This window comes from Vicugna pacos, chromosome 3 (assembly GCF_048564905.1).
Source record: "Vicugna pacos chromosome 3, VicPac4, whole genome shotgun sequence".
Classification (NCBI taxonomy): Eukaryota; Metazoa; Chordata; class Mammalia; order Artiodactyla; family Camelidae; genus Vicugna; species Vicugna pacos.
Window position 1 is genome coordinate 59591661 of NC_132989.1, and position 27041 is coordinate 59618701.

Consider the following 27041-nt stretch of genomic DNA (forward strand, 5'->3'; position numbering starts at 1 on the left):
ATAACTTCATAGATTGCCTTAAGTATTCTTAGAAGGTCTCATAGAGTAAACAACTTCTGACTAGACCTTAAACACTGAGTTAAAATTCATTGGCAGAGAAGAAGGAAAATGCTCTTCCGGAAAAGAACAAAGGGTAAAGCGTGAAATGCCCTTGGCATGTTCTGCAAAGGGTTAACTATTGAATATGTTGAGAGCAGTTGTTTCTTAGACTTTTCCACTTAGAGCCATAAATGACAAAGAATGAATGGGTAATTATGGGGATCTGAAGTTGCAGCTTGAAAAGGCTCATGGGACGTTGTGTCTCAGTGGTAGAGTGCTTGCTTAGCACACATGATGTCCTGGGTTCAATCCCCAGTACATCCACATAAATATATTAAACAAACAAACAAACATACCTAATTACTTCTCTCCTCACACACACCAAAAAAAAAAAAAAAAGAAAGAAAAAAAAAGGCTCACGGCTAAGAGAAACTTCTTTAACTTTAGCTATTTTACCTTTAAAATTGATCAGAATTTCCCCTTATCTTTATGTATTTTCACTTGAGATAAGGTTTGTCTTCTTCACCTTCTTTCTCTCATCTCGACCTCTTCACTAGGAGGGGAAAGGTCTTTCAGGTACTTAAAGACATGAGGGGAAATCAGTATTATCAAAGGAAACAGAAGTAGTTCTTCTATATGCTCTGCTCTGATGGTGTACATGTCCACCAATAAACTCCCAGGATGGAGAGAGAAATGGGCAAAGATGCAGGAGAAGGATGGACCAGGGCCAAGGAGAAAGAAAAGGAGGCAGAGAGATCAAGGAGGGAAAGTGTCTTGGAATGGCTCTAAGCACTGAAAGCTACGCTACAGAGATACGTTTTCAAACCATTCCCTAGACTCCAAATATATGTATGATCAGGTATCAGTAGCCTGTGGCCTTTCTTATAATGAACCAGAGGTGGATGCACAGGAAGCTAATGAAGCTCGTGCTTCAGGGCCACTCATCTGCACCAACTCTTTTCAAAGGCCTGGGAGTGGCCCTAGCAGTATGTTCATCCTGTCAAGAGTTTTTGTAAAATTTATAAAACTAAGATTATTTAATTGTAATCAGTTAAGACTGCGGTCTTTTCAGTCCCAACTCCCCTTTTGCCCTACTGCCTGCTGAGTTAGGTGATACTGGAATGACTGATAATTTGGGATGTGGCTAAGGGGCAGTTCAGATGGGGATACATTTTGCTGGAATGTGTGGGATGGACTTATATGGCTGAGAGCCACGTCAATGTAGCACGGAGTTGTCAGACATCATCCACTGTACCACCTCACTGGGCATCAGTGGCGAGAACATGCAGGGTCAGAGGTTCTACAGAAGTACGAAAATGTGCATCTGAGTCCAGCCTAAGAAGAGCATGGAGGAGGAACAAGGTTTAGAGTGGATGTACTTTGAAGGTGGTCTGTGGAAAATGCTTCCAATTATTATCAGACTCCCATTTCTCTTCTGCCAGAAATGTAGCCAATGAAAAAAAATGATAAATATTTTATATACTTACTTTTGTTACACTAAGACTTAATTTTTTTTAGAGCAGTTTTGGGTTCACAGCAAAACTGAGACGAAGGTACACATGCACAGCCTCCCCCATGGTTAACCTCCCCGATGGGAGTGGCACATTCATTATAACTGGTGAACCCACACTGGCGCATCGTAATCACCCTAAGCCCATAGTTTATATCACGGTTCACTCTTGGTGTTGTACGTGGTATGGGTTTGGACAAATGAATAATGATGTTTCCAGCATTATAGTATCCTACAGAATAGTTTGACTGCCCCAAGAAATCCTTTGTGCCCAACCTATGCTGCTCCCTCCCCCAACCCCTGATCTTTTGAGTCCCTCCACAGTTTGCCTAGCATCTGAACCTGCCCCTGTAAGGCCCTGTGCATGTGCTCCCACTCAAACATCACAGACCAGAGTATTATGAGTCTAGCATAAAAATAACATTTTAACTTAACAAGTAAATTACTTTTAGCTTAGATATTTAAATAAAATTATGTCAGGAAGATGAGCCATGTCTATCCTGAGGCTCTGTCTACAACTCAGGGGTGTTCTATGAGTACCCTAGTTTGGAAATACATATATCCAAGGCTTAGATACACAAGTGGCTATGGAGGGCTGAAAAAAATATAGGTTGGGACCAATATTAAGGTCCCAAGCAGTAAAGGTATTGCCTGCTGTTTATAGGAGTTGGATTTTTTTCCCAGAAAGTTGCTGAAGCGTTTTAAGCAGATAATGTTTTAGAACGAACTTTGGTTATAGTACAAGAAAAGAATTAAAAAGGGGAGTATTTTTTTTTCTTCCACCCTCTAGAAAAAAAAAAAGAAAAAAAAAAAGAAGAAAAGAAAAAAAATAAATAAAAAGGGGAGTAAATAATACGATAACCAACTCTGAAGCTATTGCAGTAGACTCTGTTCAAGACCATGAGGCCCTGAATTAGGCCTATGAAATGGAAAAGGACAGGAGGGAACAGGTTTTAAGTGTTATCAAAAGGATCAATAGCCCTGTGACTAACAGGATGTGGAAAGGGGGTGAGAGAGAGCTGCCAGAGATGACTCTCAATTTTCTTGCTTGAGCAACCAGAGCAGTAATACTGCGCATAAGAAGGTGGAGAATGCAACATAAGCAGATCTTCACAACATAAATAATAATGGCAAACCGATTGGAATTGTTGCCTTAAAAAAGTTTTGATAGACTTTTAAAACAGAGTTTTAAAATACTGTTAAACTCTTTTTTATATGAGTTATCTTGGGATATCTTTTCCCCTTTGGAGAAGTCAATTTTTGGGTTTTCAGTTATATCGTAGGTGTTTAGTATCAACTACCAACTAGACTCTTTTTTTCAATTGAAGTATAGTCAGTTTACAATGCTGTGTCAATTCCTGGTGTACAGTGTAAATAGTTCAGTCAGACATGGATGTACGTGTATTTGTTTTCATATTCTTTCACATTATAGGTTACTACAAGACACTGAATACAGTTCCCTGTGCTGTACAGTAGAAACCTGTTGCTTATCTATTTTATATATAGTAGTTAGTATCTGCAAATCTCGAACTCCCAATTTATCCCTTCCCACTCAACTAGACTGTTGAAGCAAATCAGTCAACCACACTTATTGACTGAGTATTTTCTGAGTGTTCACCCTAAAATCAGCACAGATAAGTTATAAAGTTAAAAGTGAATTCTGAAAAAGCATACAAAGTATGCTCTTTGAATGCAGGACTGAATGTAGTATGTTATATATAAAAGCAATTAAAAAATACAAATCAGTATTTCAGGTTTACGGAAGAGAATAAAATTATAAAACACTGAGGGAACAAGAACTTTAGAGGTCATTTATTAACTTCCCACCAATGCCTGACTCTCCCAGTTAACTCTCCTGGTCTCCTATTTTGTCATGCCACATGTGAAGAAAGCTGTATTGTGCCCCTAAGAATTCTCCTTCACAAGGCCCTGCTTCTACCCATGACCTCTGTGAGACAGCCAGAGTTCTTTTGCTTCTGCTAGCAGTCCACCCCTCCAACTGATACTACTGACTTTTATCCATTGTTTCCAAGCCGGCAGTTCACCAAATTTGCAGGAGTGGTAGAAATAAAGGGGGCTGTGTTGGGCATGGTACTCTGAGAGGTACGGTTCCTAGGAAAGATATATTTCACAGGAATGGAGATAGGAAAATCCCTGGCAGCAAAGTCTCCTGGAGGCTGACATTCTTCATGTATTCCTTCGGTTTGAAGTGTAAGACAACAAGGCTATGTAGGCAGATGAAAATGCCACTTCTGTCCTACAGACCTGCAGTAGATGTAGGCTATCAATCACTGTTAATCAGGCTATTACTATGTACAGAGACCTTAAATCAACCTTGATATTTAAAAAGAAGATTCTAACTAAGAATACAGTGAGTGGAGCGAGCCACCATAGCTTCATGTGTTGGGACAACACAAGGCTCCATGGAGATCTCATTCCAGAATGAGTGAATAATTTTAAAAAAACAACATGGGATACATGAGAAGAGACAGTGAAGTCCCCAAAATCAAGGAAAAAAAAATCATGATTTTGGAAATTATTAAGGGGCCAGAAAAAGAATTAAAAATTCCTGAGAATCTAAGTAGAATATAAGAAGGCAAAGTCTAAGGAAAAGAAGCAAAATAAGGCCCAGACAAAACTATCTGAAGGAACTATCCAAGAAGCAAAAGAAATGAGGGAGAAAAGCGGTAACAACTGAAATCGGCGTTGGAAGCAGTGATGAGCAGAAGGACAATTCAGAAAGCTGACTGACGGGGCAGACTAATTCGAAAAGCTGTGGCAGGATGCCTGGGGAAAAGTCGAAGAGTGGAAATCATTTTTTTAAAGTATGATTATTATGATGACAGAAGACAAGGTATAGTAGTAAGTATTCACTATACTTTAGAATCTCTGATACTAGAACAATGGGAAAAATAGCAAAGAATGTATATATGATTGGAAAACTCAACTGAACAGAACACACCATGTCTGTGGAGTTAAGAGCCCAAGTGCCATGTGACAAATATTTCATCAAATACTATAAAGGACATCTTTAATAGGAACAAAGCTCTCACAAATCTATTAAAAAAAAAAGAAAAGCAAAAAACATGAACCATTTTTAAGAGAAGTACAAATGACTTAAATATATAAAAGTGTATTCAAACTCCCTGATCTCATTAAAGAAATAGCAATAGAAACAATAAATCATGGCATGTGATCATTAATTTTATTTGTTCACTTGACTGGGCCATGGGATGCCCAGATATTTGGTCAAATATCATTCTGCATGTGTTTCTGAGGGTGTTTTTGGATGAGATTAATATTTAAGCTGGTAAATAAACTGAGTAAAGCAGATTGTGTTCCCTAAAATGGGTGGGCCTCACTCAATCAGTTGAAGGCCTAAATAAAACAAAAAACTGATCCTTCCCTGAGTAAGAGGATCAAAGACCATCCTATCTTATACTCTTTGAACTGGGACACTGGCTTTTCTCTTGCCTTCAGATTCCAATGAAACTTTGCCTCCTCCTAGGTCTCAAGTCTGCTAATTTTTGGACTGGAATTATCCCATTGGTTTTCCTAGATCTCCAGCTTGCTGACTTTCTCTGCTGATCTTGGAAATTGCTAGCCTCCATAATCTCTTGAGCCAATTCCTTACAACAAATTTATATCTACCTACCTACCTACCTACATTCTATTAGTCCTGGAGAAGCCTACTACACTGCATTTACCTATCAAAACCATAAAGCTCACAATCAGGACTAGCACTGGTGTTGAGAGACTTGTACTTTCAATAAATATCATTAAGACTAAATTTTCAACCTTTCTGGATGATAGTTTGGCAATATTTCTAAAAATTTCATTTTTGGGGGGGTGGAGGTAATTGGGTTTACTTTACTTATTTATTAATGAAGGTCCTGGATGCTACATGGATGGATGCTAAGCATGCACTCAACCACTGAGCTATATACCCTCTTTCAAATTTTATTTTTTTTTATCTAGTAATTTCATTTCAAAGAATCTATGATGTGGAAATGTGACACAGCCTATGCACTGTAGACTTTTTAAATATCAAAAATGGGGACAGGAAAGAACTTACATGTCCACTGCTGGGGAATAGTAAACACACTATGATAAATTCTATCTTGAGACAGATATTGTGACGCCATTAAAAAAATATTGAGGTAAACTAAATGGCCTGGAAAATTCTAATGATATAACATTAAGTGAAATGAGATAAAATTGCATGATCTCAATTTTATTATGAAAACCAAAGTATATAAATCTAGACATAAACAGAAACATATAAACAAGCAGAAGTGTTTATATTTGAATGATGGGGATATATCTGTTTTTTATTTTTAAAATTATAGTTTCTGTTTTACATAACTTCTTAAAACAATGATTAAAGTTATAATAAGAAAGAAAAAATATTATTTTAAGAATAAAAAATAGCAGGAAGATTCTTTGCTCCTGATAAGCTACAAAAGTAGAAAATACAATCCTAAAATCAACTGCCAGAAAATCCTTTTGAGCCAGGGAAGGTTTTTCTAAGTCACACCAAGGATCCTGTTGGACAAACTGTTTATATTTGTGGGCATTTCCTTTTCCATTAGAGACTTTTCCCAACAAACTTCCTCTATAAATAACCACTTTGTTTCCTGAACTAATACACACTTGACCATTTGCGGTTGTATGAGTTTTCTTAGTTTTTCAAACGAGAGTTTTTGAGATATTGCAAAATATCTTGTAGAGCATCTGAAAATGAAGTGGACCAACTTTTTCATTTTATCCCTAAAATTCTTAATTAAGCAAGATGAAATGCAATTCACAAGCATCTCTCATCATAACTCCACTTCCTGCAGTTTTACAATTACCTCTGTCCTAATGCTTTATTCAGCTTGATACTGCAAATGCCTAAGTTCTTAGCACTTCACATTAAGAAGTAATCATTATTCTTCCTGATTCTGGCTCTAGTTAATAAATTATTATGAACACAGACTGAGGTTCTTGTGACAATACGTTTTCACCATTTTGACCCTGAGTAAATCAATTTAAATGTTCTCTACATGTTAACCATGCTATTACTAGACTTGGAAAATTTAATTAGCATACACAACAGTTAAAATAATTTTCTGAAATAACCTGGTATCACACAAAGCTCATCTCATACATTAAAATGTAGATTTTCCTTAAAAATGGACAGGAGAAAGATGTGTTAATAGAGAAATAACAATTCAAGGGAGACAAAAGCTAATAGCCCTATTACAGTGCACCTCACCTCCAAGAAAAGTTAAAAAGAAAACAAGAAATAAGCACTCTTCAAATTATTGGAAAAAATGAACAAATAATCAGAAAAATTAATAGAGGGGGATGAATAAGCAATTCACAAAAGAAAATGCTAAATAAATGTATGCAAAGATATATAAATGGGACAAGTACTTAGTATAATGTTTGATGCATAATAAATAAAGCTATTAAAGCATACCATATATACATACATGGATATGTATGTATATATACACTAACTATATATGTATATATCTGTATATCTCATAATGGCAAATGCTGAAAAAAAACTTACAACGCCGAGAGTTGTCAACAATGTGGGACAACAGGCCCTGTCATATTTTGTGATTTGAGTATAAACAGATGTATCCGTTTTGGGAAATACTTTGATAATATCTTTTAAAGTAAAAAATTATATATGTATCTTTTGAAAGAGCCGTTCCACTGCTCAAAATTCATCCTGTGGAAAACATAAACACAAGTATACAAAGATGCCTATACAGGGATATTTATAATAATAATGTTATGAAGAAACCCTGGAAATAGTCCAAAAGTCTACCAATAGAGGGTTGGTGAAATAAATATAATAGAAATTACAGTATGAAATGCGACTGATACACACTGACATAGAAAACTGCCCCGTAAATGAAAAGTAGATTGCAAAATAGTACATATCCTGTTTTTGTTGTGTGTATATATGTGTATGAGTGTGTGCATACACATGTATTAGAATACACAGAAAAAAGGTAGAAGAATAAGTGCCAAATATCTTTAATGTGAAGTTATAGCTGAGATTAAATATTATTATACTATTGTTATTCTAATAAGTACTGAGGCTTGGAAAAACCTACTATTGATATTACTGAAGTCATCATAAATAAATATATTTATATGACACTACTCTCTGAGGATAATATTAGAATAAACCTAGTTGTTTCTGGAAATAGAAAAATACAGTTCCTCATCTTTCAACATAAATGAAAACTAATGTTCTATTATTTTTCACAACTTGTGAAAATACCAAAAAGGACTCCACAGAACTGAAAGGCTACTTAATCTTTCACTTCAGATTGTATTTATATTTAGATAAACTATAAAAATACCAGTTATGGACTGAATGCTTGTGTCTCCCCTCCCCTCAAATTTGTATGTTGAAACGCTAATCCCCAATGGGATGTATCTGCAGGTGGCACCTTTGGGAAGAAACTACTGTTAGATTAGGTCATAAGGGTGAGGTCTAATGATGGGATTAACGACCCTATAAAAATAGGAAGAAACATTAAGGTCTCTCTCTGCACACACCAAGGAAGGCCACGTGAGGACAAGATCACCTAGAGAGCCCTCACCAAAAACCTGATCCCTGCTGTCACTCCGATCTCAACTTCTCGCCTCCACAACTGTGAGAAATAAATGTTTATTGTTAAAGTCACAGAAGAGTCAATGGTATTCTGTTCTATCGGCCTGAAATGAAACAGTATCATAGAAGAATGCAAGGTTTAGTGGCAGTTTTCTCATTTATGACAACAAATAACACAAAGCAAAACAAACCAAACTCCTAACTTAGGTTAATAAAAGCTTCTGAGTTTCATAAATATTCAAGAGTGTATGGTTTGCAATCCTAATGTCGATGATACAAAAGAAAAGGACAGAAATAGTTTAAATAATAGATTCAGAATAACTGGAGGGAGTAAAATGGTAAGCGGCCCTTCAGGAATTCATATGGTCAATAACGTTTAGTCAGGCTTGTCAGGCTTGCCTGATAGATCGCATGTAATTATTCCTTCATATGAGACACACATTCACAGACCCATACGCGGGGCTGTCGTGAAGTGACCCCTCCTCTGTGCCAGGCACTGAGCATGCATTTTCTCTACATGCACTGTCTCACTCTACCCACGTCACACCCCTATGACACAGGTTTTACTATACCTGTTCCACAGATGGGGAACTGCAAGTTCTCAGAGAATAACTTGGTCTGGGTCACAGAACTAGAATATGGCAGAGCTGGTATTTGACTTCTAGTCTATCTACCTATAAAGCCTCTGCTCTCTTTGCTGTATTCCAATCAACAAAAATTTCACAGCCACCTCTTAGGCTATCAGTTGTATGATAAATTTGATAAAGTACACTTTTTTAGGTCCCTGTATTTCTGTATGTGGGTGTTGTAAATATTAAGCACATATACTAAGAGCTGGATGCCTACGTACTAGAAATAAGAGTCAGAGTTGCATCTGGCCGTGGGTGCTTATTTATAAATGTCTGGCTCAATAAATAAATATTCTTACAACACTATTTGGTGATGCTACACCTTTACATAGAAGGATATCAGAGGTGAAGTTTGAATGACTTAAATAATGTCTAATTTTTACTCAAATACAAGACATGGTAAAATTGGTTTATTGGAAACCCTATACAGTGTTCAATGAATGCTATTTATGGAGAGAAAGAGGAAGGGAGGTAATATATCTGTGAATTTCTCTAGTAATTATGACAAATAAAATGATCCTGAGACTCCATTAACTTAGAATATTAAACTGATCACAGGAAATTCTCATCTTTGTCCTCTAAACTCTTCTTGAGTATTATGCTTGTGTGTCTGAAGTAATACACCACATCATAGGGACACAGCTATAGAATTTAAAAAAAACCATAATCATTATTCAAATTACACTCAATAATGGCAAATATATGCTAGACACATTTTAAAGCTTTTATATGCCTTCCCTTCACTATCCACAGCTATGAGCAGTTTACAAAGAACTTTGTCATGCTATTTGATATTAGCCAAACCAGGTCACTATAGTGAGATCATTTGTGATGAATAGAACTTCCTATTTGTGGATATATCATAAAGAAGTGACGAGGATTTGCAGTCCTGCATGCAAATGAATTTGAAAACCTAACAAAACGGATAAATTCCTAGTTAAATACAGACTACCAAAATTGTTCCCATTTGATTTAGGAAGCTTAAAAAGATCAATTTCTATAGAAAACTAGAAAAAGTTGTTAAGAGACAACTCCAAAAAAGTAATAGGCCCGGATGATTTCACAGAGGAAATCTACCAAATCTTCTGACATCAGATAGTCTCATGTGCTTCCTAAGTCCTTTAATAAAATAAGTAAAACATTGTTGCCTAAGAAAATAAAGGCAGTCCAAAGGGAAAAAAATATAGACCAGTATCACTCATGAATGGTGATACAGTAATACTAAATGAAAAATAAATAAAGAGAATCAAAGTCCACATAAGAAATAATACAGTGACCAACAGAGTTTTCTTCCAGGAATGGTAGGTATGCTCTATTTAATAATATGTATCATATTAATGTATTAAGATACATGAATAAAATTATATGCTTGTCTCCAAAGATGGAGAAAGCCAGTAAATGTGAACCAAATTTGAACAAGGTTTGTCATTTAGTTAATAGCATTTTACCAGTTAATTTCCTGACTTTGATTATTGTACTACGGTTATGTAAGTTTGTATGTATGTGCCCTTGGGTGAAGGGTATATGTAAACCCTGACAATTTTTTCAAAATTCATGTTTAAAATCCTTTCAAAAATAAAATGTAAAAGAAGAGGGAGATTGATAGAGGACAGAACAACTTTACAGGAGGGCTACTAAGACAGTGAAAAGATGCAAGGGCATGTTCTGTGTGGAAATATTTGAACAAATCAGAAATGTTTAACTTGGAAAAAAACAACAGTGACAAACTGTAGGATTATTAAATTGAATTATTATTTTTTCCCTGTATGAACCCAGCAATAAGATTCTGAGTCAGAATCTAAAAGACTTCTACTCTATGTGAAAAATCCTGGGAGGAAATACATGCATTCTCATGGAGGAGTTCAAATATAAAGTGAATGAACATTCATCAGTGATGCTGTAAAAATTACTCAAGGATTAGATGGAGGCTGGATTCAATGCTTTATAAAGTTCCCCTCTCGCTTAGGTTCCACCTTCTGTGCGAAGAAGAGGATCAACAGACTTAAGAGAAGCCATGAGGGGTGTAATTCAATGCAGAAGCTGGAATTTTTCTCAGAGACACAGCAATGGTCAGAAAAGCTGAGGTTGGTCCTAGAAGAGCTAAACCTAACCTCAGCTAAGAGAATGAGGTAAGAGTAGGAGAATGGGTCATATAATCAGTAGCTATAAAAGGTCAAATAAGCTGAGTATGTTTAGAATAAGAAGTTTAAGAAGCTGACAAGTTTTTGGACAGGGGTTTGAATCATGATATGCTTTGAGGACATGCCTGGAAGTTTATTAAGGCAAGTGAGATATTTTCGAACCTTCCACTCCATGATTCTATGACCTTGTGGGGAAGTATATTCTCAATATCTCTTTACTTTGGAGCTCTGAATAAACAGAAAATGCTAGTTGAAAGCTGCTACTTCTATTCACATATATATGTGTGTGTGTTTGTGTGTGTGTGCTGTGTACACACTCATGTGCAGTCATGTAACACCTACTTGAGACAATCCATGAAGAGAAACTGACATCTCTCTCCCATAGGTTTATGTTAATTTTCTCTATTTTCTCTAATCCTTAGACAATAGGGAAATAAGCTCCCTATATTTATTTATATCTTTTCATGATTTTCTTTTTAAGTAATTCAATGAAAATGAAGACTCTCATCATATCATACTTCCAATACAGTGCCATTACTTCCATTTAGTTTTCATTAGAATACATGTATTTGTCCTCGATATTAATAGCACTTCTAATATAGCTAGAAAAATCAGACTGTTTCCAGAAGACTGAGTCATCTATAAAAGGGTTAGTTCACTTCAGGAGCAGGATGATCAGAACGGGTTATAATTGAGATCTGTTAACATCTAAAGTAAAACATGATGCTGAAACACTACAAAACTAAAATACTGAAAAACTAAAACAATTGTAATCAACTTTAAAATTAAGTTATGCACTTTTTTCATTATGAGGAAAGAAATTCTTAGCTTAAATAGAAAAGAATTCACTTAGCCCTTAGCACTTAATAGTTAATCAATAAGCAATTTGCTGATTTTCTTTAAGTTTGAATTCATATGAATTAGCAAGAAAGAAAAAAGCAAGTGTTTTAGAAGTACGAAACAACCTATCATCACTGGTATGTGATTTTTACTATTACTGACATTTATTAATGGGTCTGGATCTTACAGCTCAGAGGAAGGAATATTGAGTTAAGTCAGTCTTCATTGTCCCATGCTCTGTATGGCATGACTCTCTGAAACTCTTTCTCAATCAGTCTATCCTTCCATAGTCACATAACTGTAGCCCCATATTAAAGCACATTATCTGTTTAGGGACAATTCTCAGGGCTATATTCCCTTTGCTTCCACGCTGGCTCTTGACTCTGCTAAATTCTCTTCCTCTGCACTTGGCATAATAAGACTAGGGATTCTCCTTCAGCTTGCTTCCTTTTCCTGAAACACCTGAGAAGCCAATCCAAGAAAAACAGGTGACTATTACATTCAATGTAAATCACTCAATAGAGACTACCTCTCAGTACTCTAAATAGAGTTACTTCTGGTAACCAATGAAATCAATCAAGGACAGATTACAGTGTTTACTTTAGCTTACCTTTAGTTAAGCACTGTTCAGTTATAAGATAAACAAGAAAGCTGGAAGAATTTCTAGCACAAATTTGAAAAAGTGACGAAAATGTTTTTAAAAATTTAAAGGTGTAAGAAGCCTTCTTTTGTTAACTTTGAGTATCATATAATTTCTCATAGACTCATAGGATAATCTGGCTCAGTGACAAAGTAGCAGTAACAAGTCTATATTGGGTGTTCTGCTTCATAGACAAAAGTACATTTTTAATTTTACAGGCTCTTTAAGACCTTTCTTCAAATCATGCTGTGTGATTTAAATCTAAATTCAAAAATTCATTAGTCTTGGTAAAAAGCATTTGATATTTTACACATGTGTAAGAAAATTTTTTTCTCATGAGATATGACATGCCTCATGCAGTATTCAAAATGCTGAGACATTAGTATTATTTGACGACTTCCAGGTAATTTAGATATTTTGCTAATCATATTATTGTGTATAATTTTATGCTATTGCATAGAGAAAGTGTGAAAGTTTTCTCTAAACCCACATTTGTGTAAACTTATTTTAGTTGTTAAGACTTTTCTTTTTTCCAGTTCACATATTTCCATTAAGAGGTAAGTGAAGCTGTGCATTCTTCATTTATTAACTTTTACCATAAATTCTGTAATTAATCACTGACTTCCAGGCTGAATTCCAATTTACAAGCTAACTTAACCAAATATTCATAACATAGTATGATTGGTACAATCATAGGATTTATAAAGGGTTCTGAGTCTACCAAGGCTATATATACAGGAGGTAGTGTTTTAATCCGAAAATAGATACTTTAAAGAGTTGATATTTAAATTGATGTTTAAAAATAGGTATTTGGGGAAAAATAGGTATTTTGGGGGAGACAAAAGGAAAGAAAAGCATTGGAAAAATAGAAAAACACAGAAGGTACATTCAAACTTACAGGCATAAGAGACCATGGGAAATCTCAAGTGATTCAATTACAAATGGTAAATGGAGAGGATGGTGGGAAGGATGCTAAAAGAAGCTGGTTCAACAGTTTAGTGTCAAATTATGGATAACCTCACAATTCATGGCCTGAAAGGTAATGAAAAGCAACTCCTGGGTTTTAAGCCTCAGCCTGATATGATCATCTCTGCATTTCAAAATTTAGTGGCTGGACTGTAAAAGGAAGAAACCAAAAATAAGAACACAAGTTAAGAGGCAACTCAATAGGCCAGACAAGGATAACACAGCTGAACTGAAGAAACGGTGGTGAAATAAGAGATGAAGATGAAAATGATAAAGTGGGTAAGGAAGGCATTTAGGAGTTAGACTAGGAAATAATTAGTGATCAACAGGATATAAAGTGTAAGGGGAAAAAAAGTAGAAAAGCTCTCAAGTTAACAGCCTGGGTACCTGGGGGGATGGTGGGCTTCTCACAAGGAATGTAAGTCAAAACACACATTTAAGAGATCAATTTTAAACCCGCTAAATATGACAGCTGCATATCATTCCAGTAAAAATGTTTATTGAACTTCTGAATAAATAATAGCAGTCCCTAAATAAACTCAACTTACAGAGATCTTCTCCAAAAAACACATTCTAATAACACTGTCAAAAATCAAGAACAAAGAAAGAATCTTACATGCAGCAAGAGAAAAAATACTTGTAACTTACAAGACACGCTCCACAATGCCATCAGTGGATTTCTCAGTAGGAGTCTTTCAGTCCAGAAGAGAGGGGGATGATATATTCAAAGTGCTGAAAGAAAAACCTACCAATACTCTACCTGGCAAAGCTGTCCTTTAGAAATTAAGGAGAAATAAAGACTTTTCCAGACAACGACTGAAGAAATTCATCACCACTAGACCTGCCTTACAAGCAAGAAAAGCTGAAAGGTGTTCTTTAAGCTGAAATGGAAGGATACTAATGAGTCACAGGAAAACATGAAAATATACAACACACTGGAAAAGCTAAGTATATGGTCAAATTCAGAATATTCTAATACAGTAATTACACAGTGTGTTGACCATTTTACACTATTAAAACCATTAAAGGACATAAGAATTAAAAATAATTATAATGACATCAATTTGTTAATCAATACACAATATAAAAAGTAAATTGTGACCTCAAAAACAAAACGCAAGGAGTGAAAGAGTAGTCTTTGTATGCAAACGAAGGTAAGTTATTATCAGCATAAAACAGACTGTTTAATCAATAAGATATTTTACATAAACCTCATGGCACCCACAAAGCAAAAACCTATAGTAGATATACAAAAGATAAAGAGGAGGGAATCAAAGTATATCACTATGGAAAATCATCAATTCAAAGAGGAAAATAGGACAAGAGAGAAACAAAAGAACCATAAAATAGCCAAAAAATAATAAGATGTATTAGCAAGTCCTTATCCATAACTACTCTCAATGTAAATGGATTAAATTCTCCAACAGAATGGCTGGATGGATTAAAAAAAAAACCAACTATACACACCACTTACAAGAGACTCACTTCAGCTTTATGGACCCACATGAGCTCAGAGAAGGAATGGAAAAAGACAATACACCAAGTGAAAACCAAAAGTGAGCAGGGGTAGCTATACTTATACCCAACAAATAGACTTTAAATCAAAAGGTGTAGCAAGAGATAAAGGAGACCACTATATAATGATAAAGGGTAAATTCATCAAGATGATATAGTAATCATAAATATATATGTACCCAACATCAAAGCACTCGAATATATTAAACAAATATTAACCAATCTGAAGGGAGAAACAGACAAGAATATAATAATAGTAGGGGACTTCAACAGCCCACTTTCACAATAGATGTGTCATCCAGTCAGATAACCAATAAGGAAATGTTGGACTTGAACTATTCTCTTGACCAAGTGGGCCTAACAGACAACGGAACATGCCATCCAACAGCAACAGGATACAAGTGTTCTCAAGTACATAGAGAACATTCTCTAGGATAGATCATAAATATTAGGCTACAAACAAGTCTTAACAAATTTAAAAAGACTAAAATCATTCCAAGTATCTTTCCCAACCACAACAGTATGAAAGTAGAAACCAATTACAGGAAGAAAACTGAAAAATTCACAAATATGTGGAAATTAAACAATATACTCCTGAGCAACCAATGGATCAAGGAACGAATCAAAAGGAAAATAAAAAAAGTCTTGAAACAAACAAAAATGGAACACAATATACCAAAACTAGTAGTATGCAGCAAAAGCAGTTCTAAGATGAAGTTTATAGTTATAAAAGCCAACATTAAGAAAAAAGAAAGATCTCAAGTAAAGAAGCTAACTTCACACCTCAAGGAACTAGAAGAAGAACAAACCAAGCCCAAAGTTAGCAGAAGGAAGGGAATAATAAAGATCACAGACTGTTGCGGGAATGTAAATTGTTACAACTACTACAGAAAACAGTATGGAGGTTCCTCAGAAAATTAAAAATAGAATTATCATATGACTCAGCAATCCCACCTCTGGGTATATACACAAAGGAAATGAAATCAGGATCTTGAAGAGATATTTGCACCTCCATGTTCACAGCAGCATTATTCACAATAGCCAAGATATGGAAACAACCTATGCATCTGTGTGTGGGTGAATGGATAAAGCAGATGTGAGACATATATTGCCATATATACAATACAATACAATATTATTAAGCCACAAGAAAGAAGGAAATCTTGCTACGTGCAGTGACATGGATAAACCTCAAGGGCATTATGTTAAATAAAGTAATTCCGACAAAGAAAGATAGATATTGTATAATCTCACTTGTATGAGGAATCTAAAAAAGCTGAACTCATTGAAACAGATATTAGAACGGTGGTTGCCATGACCTGAGGATGGGGGAACGGCGAGATGTTGGTCAAGAGGTACAAACTTCTAGTTATAAGGTAAATGAGTTCTGGGGATCCAACGTGCAGCATGGTGACTATCATTAACAATACTGTATTACATACCTGCAAGCTGCTAAGAAAAGAAATCTTAAATGCTTTTACACCCTGCCCCAAAACATGTAAAATGTAATTATGTGAGGTGACTAAGGTGTTAACTAACCCTATTGTGGTAATTAGTTCACAACAGATGTATGTATCAAATCATCACACTGTATACCTTAAACTTACTCAATTATGTATGTGAATTATATTTCAATAAAGCTGGGGAATTTTAAAAAATAAATAAATAAATGCAGAGTACTTGGCACACAGTAAGAAAAGGAAATGAAACAAACAGAATAAATTAAAAGAGAAAGAAAAATCAGATAAAATTCAAAAGTAAAAGTAAATTTAAAAAACAAGTGTAGAAATTGATGAAACTGAAATGAACTGGAAATAAATGCACAATAGAGAATATCAAGAAGTCAAAAGTTGAATTTGAGAAAGAACAATAATATTCATAAACCCCCCAGCAAGACTGATCAAGAGAAGATACACATTGTCAGTACCAAGAATGAAAAAGATTCATCACTACAGATCTTATAGACATTGAAAAATTTGAATAGTTAAATGAAATGGGAGCATTCCTAGAAAAAAAGACAAAGGAAGAACTGCAGATAAAAAATATGAATACTTCTATATGTTTAAAAGAGAATGGAGCTATAATTAAGTCTTCCTGCAAAGAAAACCTGAGGCCTAGCTGGCTTCATGTGTGACATCTTCAAAAATAATAAAGAAGAAATAACACTCAACTTGCAAACTTTGTTAGCTAATAGGAAAAGAGACATCATTTCCCATTTTTATGAAATTATCAAAATCTTGATTCTAAATTTTGACAAAAATATTGTAAAAATAATAGCTTGTGAATATTAATGCATTAGAATCTATTTATTTATTCTTATATTGAGATTAAAGCAATATTAAAAATACAGATTTTTTTAAAAAACTGGAATAAATTCACATAAATATTCTATGTGAACAAAGGAGAAAAGTAACCTATACTTACTTACAAAGATTAGTCAGTTTTGGTCTAATAATTCTATAATATTAAAACCAGCTAAAGGTTAATATATTTTATATTTCATTTATTATAACTGATCTGGTAACAAAGAACTTTTTGCAAAAGCCTCAGAGGGCTTTTTATTTTATGAGTCAGTTGATCTGGACATTCTTATATAATAGTTTATTTCTCTCTTTGAAAATCCTTTTAGAAGCATCAAGAGAGTTTCTTCTAATTAGCATCACTTTCATTGTGTCCCATTTATGAAAGCTGGGTGTGCATACATGTGATGCTAAAACTGCCACCAAATAAGCCCTGTCCTGCCAGGGAGCTCATGAAAGGGATGGCTGCTGGCCACCAGGACCTGTCTCATGGTTACTTTGTACTTGACAAAGAATGGTGAAGAACTTTCTGAAATTAATCCTGGCAGCCCAAGAATTAAATTAATGCCAAGAGCAGTAAAATGTCATCATATAATTTTGAAAAGACACAATCGGTCTTTTCTAGAAGATTTTTAGAATTTTATATGGACAAAATGTAATACTACATTTTAATACTATTGTTGTACTACTACAAATTAATCAGGTTGAGGGAATCTTATTGATCTCAATAAAAAGACAAAACAAGTATATATGGTATCTCACTGGGGGTGTGTGTGTGTATCATATGGCTAGCCTCCTCTGGTTGAATGGGGAATGGGATATGAGTCTGGCTGCCCATGTCTGAAATACATCTGCACACATCAATAACAAGTATTTATTAAGAACATAATGGATGATCGTAATTGATCAGTGGCAATAATGATATTAAAATAACTTCTGCTTATGTAGTACTTTTACTTTCAAAGATTTTCACATCTATTAACTCATTTTTTTCTTCACAATAACCTGTAAAATATTTGATAATTGTAGATATCGTCCTCATAAGACCGAATAGACTACTCTTTCTTATTTAGCATTGTTATTTTTTCCTCTAAATCCTCAAGCTTAATTATTATAAAAAGTCTTGTTTTGTTTTGGTGGAGTCAATAAAAGGCGCTGAATGGTCCTCAGAGCTTTGAGATACCAGATTCAGGATTAAGCCATGTCTATATGCATGTGTACAAAAATCTGTTAGATTTCAAGACTAGTGCACTTTAATAACAATCTATTAAAAGGACCTAGTTGACCTTGTCTCCTTCCCATGCACTTTTGCTGACACTCTCCATTCATTCTGATACAGTCTCCTGGTATTTAGGAATCTTATGAACGATGGTGCAGCCTGCTATGCTCCCCACCCCACCAAAGATCAGACTCTTCAGAAAACATGCCACACTCCAAACTTTTCACAGATTTTACTCATTAACATTTTCACAGCTCCTTGATTTCACTAGGTTATTTGTTTGTCTTAATCTAACAAGTTAAACTATGGGAAGGTATAAATTGCTCTGAATTGTGTGATATATGAACTCACCTGAGAAAACTGCATCTATCAACGGAACTGGGGAGGCAGTAGTTTCTCACTTAAAGAGAGAATAAGTGAAAGTAGAGATTTAGATGGTGTGGCAGGAAGGCAAAAGTCTTCGTGGTACTCCTTCAGTCAGACCTCTTAGTCAACTGCTTCCACCATCTACCAGTCAAGCTGCCTGGGAACACAATGGCTAAGGAGGCAGTGTGCTCTGCCTGAATGTACTTACAGGTCGCCGTGGATGAGTCCGTAGATCTGTGGCATGCTCTGATGATAGATTCCTCTCAAAATAACTATGAGGAGAATCACCACAAAAACTGGAAGTCCCCAACTCAGAAGGAAAAACAGAAGATAGCGCCTTTCTGTGTGTTCATCATTCATCACCAGCACGTACCAGAAATTCACAGACTAAGGAAAGAAACAGAACATGAAATGAACAGGCTCTGGTCTAATGGCACAGGACACACACTCACCTGGCTTAGACATATTACTGACCAAAGGGCCAGGATCTACTCAATAACTATAGTTTTGATTTGATTTTTTTTTAAGTTAGTTCACACATTCATTCTTTCATATACCCAAGAAATTCAGGACACCTCAAAAGTCCAGAAACATTGGGAAATACTGAGTTTATTTGTTGTACTTTTTATTTTTCTTAATTTGTTTTGATTTACTCTCAGTCATAATCATCTGATTGTTCTGCCAATGTGTCTTTGAAGAAACACGCACTGGTATTCAAACCTACTTCCCACATGGACAACTTCATGATGATGATGATGAGGTAAAAAGACCTATGTTCCAGACTTCTAAACAACTTTTACTTATTCAGGGCGTATCACATGGTAAGTCCAGACACCGTTTCAGGGAATGGGGATACAGATGGGACAGCAGCCCCAGTCTCAGTCCCCAGTGGGAGATACAGACAAGTAAACAGAAGCTGACTGCACAGAGAAAAATGTACTGAGATCAGGTAGGTGTTGTGGCCATTTTTCTCTCTCAATTTATACTCTCCCTTTTCATTGATTCACTTGACAAATATTTATTAAATGCTTATTAAATCTCAAAGGCCAGTCTAGGCACCGGGGATATAGCAATAACAGAGATGGTAGAGGTATTTACTTTCTTGACTTTCAGTTTCCGAACAAATGGGAAAGAAATCATTAAGGAAAATACTTATATTTATATCATACTTTATATCTATTATTTCTTATCCTATTAAGATAAAAATATAAAAGGGACAAGTGTATAGACAGTGAGCGGGATGAAGGGACATATTAGAAGGAACTTTAGGCCTGGAAATGTTATTATTGGCCCCAAATCACACCTAGTGTGTATATAAGCCAAATCTAGTACTTACATATTCTGCCTTCTAGTGTTCCTTTCTCATAAAAGCACTGATGTTTAATTACCATTTATTACAGAAACATTAATGTCATATCATACATATTTCACACAGTGATACTTATTTACTAGATAAATTCCCTTTCTCAATTTTGAGTACAATGATTTATATATGTATATTTTTATACGGCACTGGGATAACTTTGGGCAAGTGACAACAATCCCAGAGCCCGTTTCTAAATGCGTACAACAAAGTTATTACAAAGATTACAGAAAACATTTACGTATAAGGTGCTAAGCACGTAGCTACCACTGGAAAATGTTACCACCTCCCTTAGATCTCTTAACAGGATGTCAGACAGTGTGAAAGACAAAAGATAAAAAGTTTATGACCAAAAGTAAGTAGTGATACAACGGAAACTCTTCTATGGGAAAAACAGCATGCCTAATATTCGTGGGAAGGTTTTCAGATACTGTTTACTGAGGCTTCCAAGTAAGATTCTATCTGGACCAAATTTGCCTTGAGGAATTAGTATTGATTGGCCTAAACCAGGAAAGAATAAAAATGTTGGGTTACTTGGAGATTTTTGTCTCTGAATTTTATTTCCTGTCAGCACTCCATATCTTTATGTACATCTGCTTATATCTGTAATTATGAAGCATGTTTTGAGTTGTTGCTTATGTAAATTTGTTCCAACTTCTTTTTTACAAATTATTAGATCCAAGAAGACTTTTTTTCCTCCTTCCTACCGTTAGTATAGAGACATGACCCAAATAGGTGGGGCTATATCAAGTGTCTGATGCTGGGGTGATCAATACTGCCTTTTTAGAGAATGAAAATCCATGCAGAGTAAGGATGATTAACTCATTTCCAAAATCAAAGTACTGATTATTTATTTGAAACAGATGTTTGTGTGTATCCACATAACATGGTAACTCAGTGGAAGAACCAAGAAGGAGAATACAGGTTGGTAAATGACTTTAAAGTTGATTCGTCATGATAAAAATCTGGGCATTTCCAAAATGTCGACTTGTACACAGACGGACTTTAGTTCCGTCAGTTAGAGTCACTGAGCCTTTCAGCAGCTGTCTGACCTTTACCACAGGCTCAGATAAGACTGAGACAAATGTAACTGCCTGTTAGATTTATACACGCAGCGCTTCTGCTCCAAAGAGTTCAAGGTACAATATACTCAGTCAAACAAAATGAGCTCCAAATGCCATACGTTTTTGTCAATTAAAAAAACAAAACAAAACAAAACTCTTTTCTTCTCAAGAGAATCCAATCACTGAGGTATACTCTGGGGACAGTATTTACCATTATATGACTTTTATTTTTTTTGCTACAGAATGAAACATTATGTAATGAAACAACATTTAATTATTTTAGCAATACTATATGCCCCAAACCTAAGATTTGTTTTGACTGATTCACTTCAAGTGTTACTTGAATTTTAAAATATTTTAATGTGTATGTTATTCTGCACAGTAGGTACATTTGGGGATATATGCCTAAGTCATCAGCTCACTCTCTCTGAACTCTGGCTCCCTACTCCCACTCCCCCAACCCCTGCCAACATACCACAGTGACTCAGGACTCCGCACCTCTGCCCATAGCTGTTGATCTGGAGGAGAAGCCTGACTGACCCAGGCCGGACCAACCATTTACCATTAAATTCCCTGCAATTTTGTGATAGTCGAAGCTGGTCAAATGACAAAAGATAAACATATAAACTTTAATGGCGAAGGCAGCCAAAAGTACAGTGAAGAGAGAAAGTGTGTTTGAAGACTAAGCCTTCCATTCTTGCTCACAGTCCCTTGACTTATGGCACTTGGGTTCAATGAGTTATTCTATATGCTTATTTGAATATTATCCTTTTATAATTTGAATTGCTTAAATGAACTTCACCTAGTTTTTCTTCACTGTTCTAAAAAAAAGCTGAGACATACACTGCTATTTGGAAGCACTTGGGATAAAATCTCCAGTTTTTGCCATTCTTCTGCAGTAAGAAGGCAGTGGAACATGTGACTATATTCCTTTCCCTGTAATCATGGCTCCTCTTTTGTAATTGAAGGCAAGAGTATTAAGAGATCATTGTTTGCATAATTACTTTTATGTTGACAGATATCTAGCAAATGTGATCTGCGTGTCTCAGTATCTATGTATTTGTCCAATATTAGAACCAAAAGAATTACGAAAATTCAGCACAAGTTTAAGGGTGTCACTCTCACCAATATGCTTCATACCAACTGACCACGGCTTACCACATTTAACAGATTTTCCGCTAAAGACTAAATGTGAACTGAAATTTCAGTATCTAGGTCCCTAGTTTCATTTCTATCTCTAAGCTTTAAAAATAAGAACCATCTTATGGACCATCTCAAGACATCTTGTTTAGAAATAAGAAAGGTGAGACAGTGAGAGAAAAACATAGCTTTTCCATATTTGGGTTAGTGATAGAACTTGGAATAGAACACAAGTCCAAAGCACCACATGAAGACTATGGTTAAGATTTATTTCCATAGAAATTCACGCAGATACTGACAACATTATTATTTGCACGAGGACTTCTTTCTTGTCCTCGTTTTCCCCTACTCATTTTATGTGCCAGTGGAGATGCATATTCCTGGTTCAAGTACGGATATAAGACGTTCTCTCTCCCTCTTCACTTCTTGCTCACACTAAATGAAAAATTTTAAAGGTTAATCAGAAAAAAATGGCTGAAACATACTTGGGAGCTGTGTTAGATTAATTTCTGTATACACATTGTAGTACCTAGCAAAATGCTCTGCATGCAACCTCTATTGAGAAATATCAAATGAAAATGTACATAATTTCAGTATTTAACACTTTTTGTTGAATGTAACAACTATTTCATAATTTGCTTTAGTTATTGAGTTTATTCACTCACATACTACCTTGCAAGAAAGAATTTTAGAACTGATTGGATTGAACTCCTAATGAAGGGGGTCAAAGTTAACCAGTGGAAACTTAAAAACGTTAAATGCAACAGCTTAAGTGAGGAAGAATGGAACAAATACTTACTAATTGGGTAATAAATGTAGACTCCACATTAAGCTATACCTCATTTAATCAAGAAAGCTGCTTTTCTAAGTTTTATTATGTGTATGTTTTTGTTTTGTTTTCTCTTTTACACAGAAGGACACTAGGGATGGGAGAAGTACATTTCCCATAATCAGGAACCGAGGCTGTTAGAATTTAAATTGATTCTGATTAAGATGCAAACTAACCAACTGAAATACCTAGATATACCTATTCAAATATATAGGAATAAACTACAAGATTGTGTGTCTGTAAGCATATTTACTTACATTCCTATATGGACATGTCTATTTATCTTTACAGGAACATTTTTAGTGACTACCACTACTACTTTTTAAGTGTCCACGCAGGAAAACTGAAGATATACTTTACTTGTTGGATTATCACAGGTCATAAATGCAATGCTTTCATATCCTCCATGAGCACATATTTATTACTTTGCTCATAAAATATATACTAATGTAATACATATTATTATATTTATAAAATATAAAAGATAAATGCATTTTCTTAATAGGCTGCTTAAGTCCCATAAATTTTCAAAGTATGTGAATAAGATCGGTATCTAGCCTATTGTTTAATATTTGGCTATTAGTTGTGTCACCAGAGGCCCTGGAGTGAAACATAGCATCAAGTTTAGTCAGAGATCACGGATGCTATTAATTCTGTCATTACCATAAGTTCTTAGTCATTCACTTCAGCAGAGGGTCTAAGAAATGTTACCACTCACCCTTGCTCCTGTTAGTCTCCCTCTTAGCAATCTTTGCAGGGCTTTTTGAGGAATAGAGAATTCAGCACTTCCTGAGTATGTCATTTTTATCTTGGTAATTACCAGTCTGTTGTCCTCAATACCTTTGATGTCCCCCCAAATCAAATCAATGACGAAGGAAAAACACAGCTAATATTAGCACTTCCCTTCCTGTTGCTATGCTCTGGCACCAAGTAGCCTTTCTACCAAAGAATAAATCAGAGGTACGTTTGCTTCTTCGGAGCCTAATTTTACAGAGAAATTAAGGCACAAGAGAAGAATGCTCAAGTACCATTGTGAAATGATTCCTAATTTTATTCCCATTTTAAAAATACATTCCTCAAGTAAGCTTTAGTTTCAAAATTAAACATTATATTTTTGAGTAAGCTATGTCCTTTGGCATGAAATGAACAGACTGCAAGGACAACTCAAGTTTGGATGTTGATCGTAATTGAAGCAGATTGTTAGACAATTTAATGTGGTGACAGGAAATGATCATAAAACTGGGCCAAATGAATATACAGGTAAAATGAAGTTTCTATTTACCTATATTATATACTGATATCTCAAATAATTTACTTGTGACTTATTTCCTTCACAGATTAACTCATGGTCTGGCAATCCACCTGGTAGCATGTTTCACATAGACGTTAACAGCAAAGACGTTAGTTCTAGGAATTTATTCTATGTATATTCTATAAGTAAACAAATGTTCAGAGTGCAAGGATGTTCCAGGGAACGTTGTTTACAATAGCAAAAATACCTAGAAATATGCAGTATTTCATTAAGAGGAGACTAGAAAAATAAATTATGGAATAGCTATATTATAGAATGGAAAAAAAGCAGTTGTATGGGGTAAGTTTATATATATAAACAAAATATATATTTACACTATATATAAATATATATGCATTCACGAACATACACTCATGAACATGTACATACGTGCTTTTTCATCTATTTGTAAATATTTATATATTTGTGGACTATATCTGGAGGCATACACAGGAAACCATTAACAGTTTACCTTTGGGGGTAGGGTTGACAGTAGAGCAGAGGGTGGAGAGTATATAAAATAAAGAGAAACGGATGTACTTTCCATTTTACATTTCTCTACAGTGTATGACTATGTTTTGTACCATTAGTATATGCCATTTCTAAAATGAAAGCAAATCAAAACAGAAAAAGAGAGAAAAACAGAACAATAACAACTAGGAAAATAGAGTAAAGCATTACAAGAGTTTAAGTTCTCGGTGTCAATTTTTCTTACAGTGGACATAACCCTGCTGTTTGAAGGAAGTGGGAAGTTGCTTCAGTAATTTCACAGAGGGATCCTACATGAAGCACAAACAGAAGATAACTCAATTTCCTTGGCCAAGAAGGGACTTCATGAATTTTATACTTCTAAAAAAATAAGCAAAATAATTTGTTACACTGTTTCCATCATGTACAATATGACTTCCCTGTCAAAGAAAGGGGAAGCCTAAAGAAACAGTCAAGGCATTAGCTCTGGAGCTTGCTCTGAGCCACTTTACTGAGTACTTCAGCTTGCTAAGGCTTTGTAGCTCGTTAGTGCCTGCCTCACACTTTTAGCCCACTCTTTCCACTGTATCTAGCTAATTCTCTTTTGTAAAAAAAAAAAAAAAGATGTAAATCATATTGGAAAAAAGTATTTAACATGTTTCAAAATCTATGAATTATTAGTCTACATATTTACTTAGATAAAAATAAGGCTAAATATATATGGAGTGTGCAGTCTGTACCAGGATCCATTCCAAGCTCTTTCCATGTGTTAATTCATTTTGTCTTTCCACAGTCCTCAAAGAGAGGTACCATTATCACAAATCTGATCATTCAGGTAAGAAAATCCAGACTTGGAGAAGTTACATAGCATTTTTACCAACAAAATTGTTCTTTACCTTCTCTAAAATAGAATCCAATTTCACTATAATGTATTAAAAGTCTGACATAAAAGTAAAATAACTTTTCAAGATAAATTCATTTAAATACATTTATTCTAAGACTGAATATATAATGCGGACCAAAATAAATGATAATTCTGACATGCTTATTAGCCCAATGATTAAAAGCCAGTGATTAACTTTTTGTCATTATAAGCCATGCACACACATACATATATCAAATTCTTTCCTATACTGCTAAAATTTTTTTAAGTAGAATTATTAAAATGTTAATATTCTTTCAATTTTTTTCAACTTTGTTCAACTTTTTTCAACTTTGTTCAAGATTGGATTAATAGTGGTCTAACCTTCTACATAATGTTTTAAAAATGAATTTCACTTTTTAAAAAAAGACTTTAGCAGACTGTATTTTATAAACGGGAAAACACAGGTTAGTAAAGTGACAGCCTCTGACCACAAAGTAACTCATTAGAGGTAACCTACCTAGAATCAGAAGTTATTGAGTTTTTCCTTTGTGGTCACACCACAAACCATGAAAAATGTGTGGTTTACCATCTGAAACATATTAAACTTCACTGGTACTTTAAATAGTTTGCCTAAACCATTAGCCATAGAGAAATCTAATTAGTTTACTAAATATGCATCAGCCACAATCATATTTATTCCAGACTTGAAGAAGAGATATAGAATACACCAGTCTCTATTAAGTTGGGTGAAATTTGATATGCCATCCTGCTAACACCCTCCATCTAAATCCGTCTAAAACATGTTTGAAAGCTGGTTTTTTCCCTGTTTGAATATACTGCAGTGACTGGATGCTCTCTACTTTTAGAAACAGCTTCATCAACTTTGACATTTTTATTGGCTCTAAAAATCTTAATGCGAATCAAAATTTGCTTCCCTAATTTTTGACCCATTTGTTCTGGTTCTTCCCAATATAGTCCATTCTTTCTCTCCTATAGCAGCCCTCCCAGTATTTGCAGGCAGTTATCACATCTTCCTAAGTTCTTCCCAGGTTAGTTACCTCTAGCTGCCTCCAAGTTTCCTATAGGACTGTCTCCCAACTTCTCATTGGCTGGTTAATGTTCCTGCTAACAGTGGTTACAGGGCCCCAAGGCTGTCTGAATACTGTAGATAACAATGTAAACACGGCTCCCTCAGCTGCCTCCATAGTGTTATTAATCTAAGCCAGGTCTGTGT

At 35.0% G+C, this 27041-nt stretch overlaps 1 protein-coding gene across 1 annotated transcript in view; it reads right to left on the bottom strand.

Annotated features, from left to right (window-relative positions):
* ADGRV1 (adhesion G protein-coupled receptor V1) overlaps positions 1-27041 on the bottom strand; it is a 440955-nt gene that overhangs the window by 131596 nt on the left and 282318 nt on the right. Inside the window, exon 84 of the mRNA XM_072958404.1 lies at positions 18996-19174. Within this exon, the coding sequence (XP_072814505.1) occupies positions 18996-19174 (179 nt within the window). The remainder of the gene's footprint in view (positions 1-18995; positions 19175-27041) is intronic.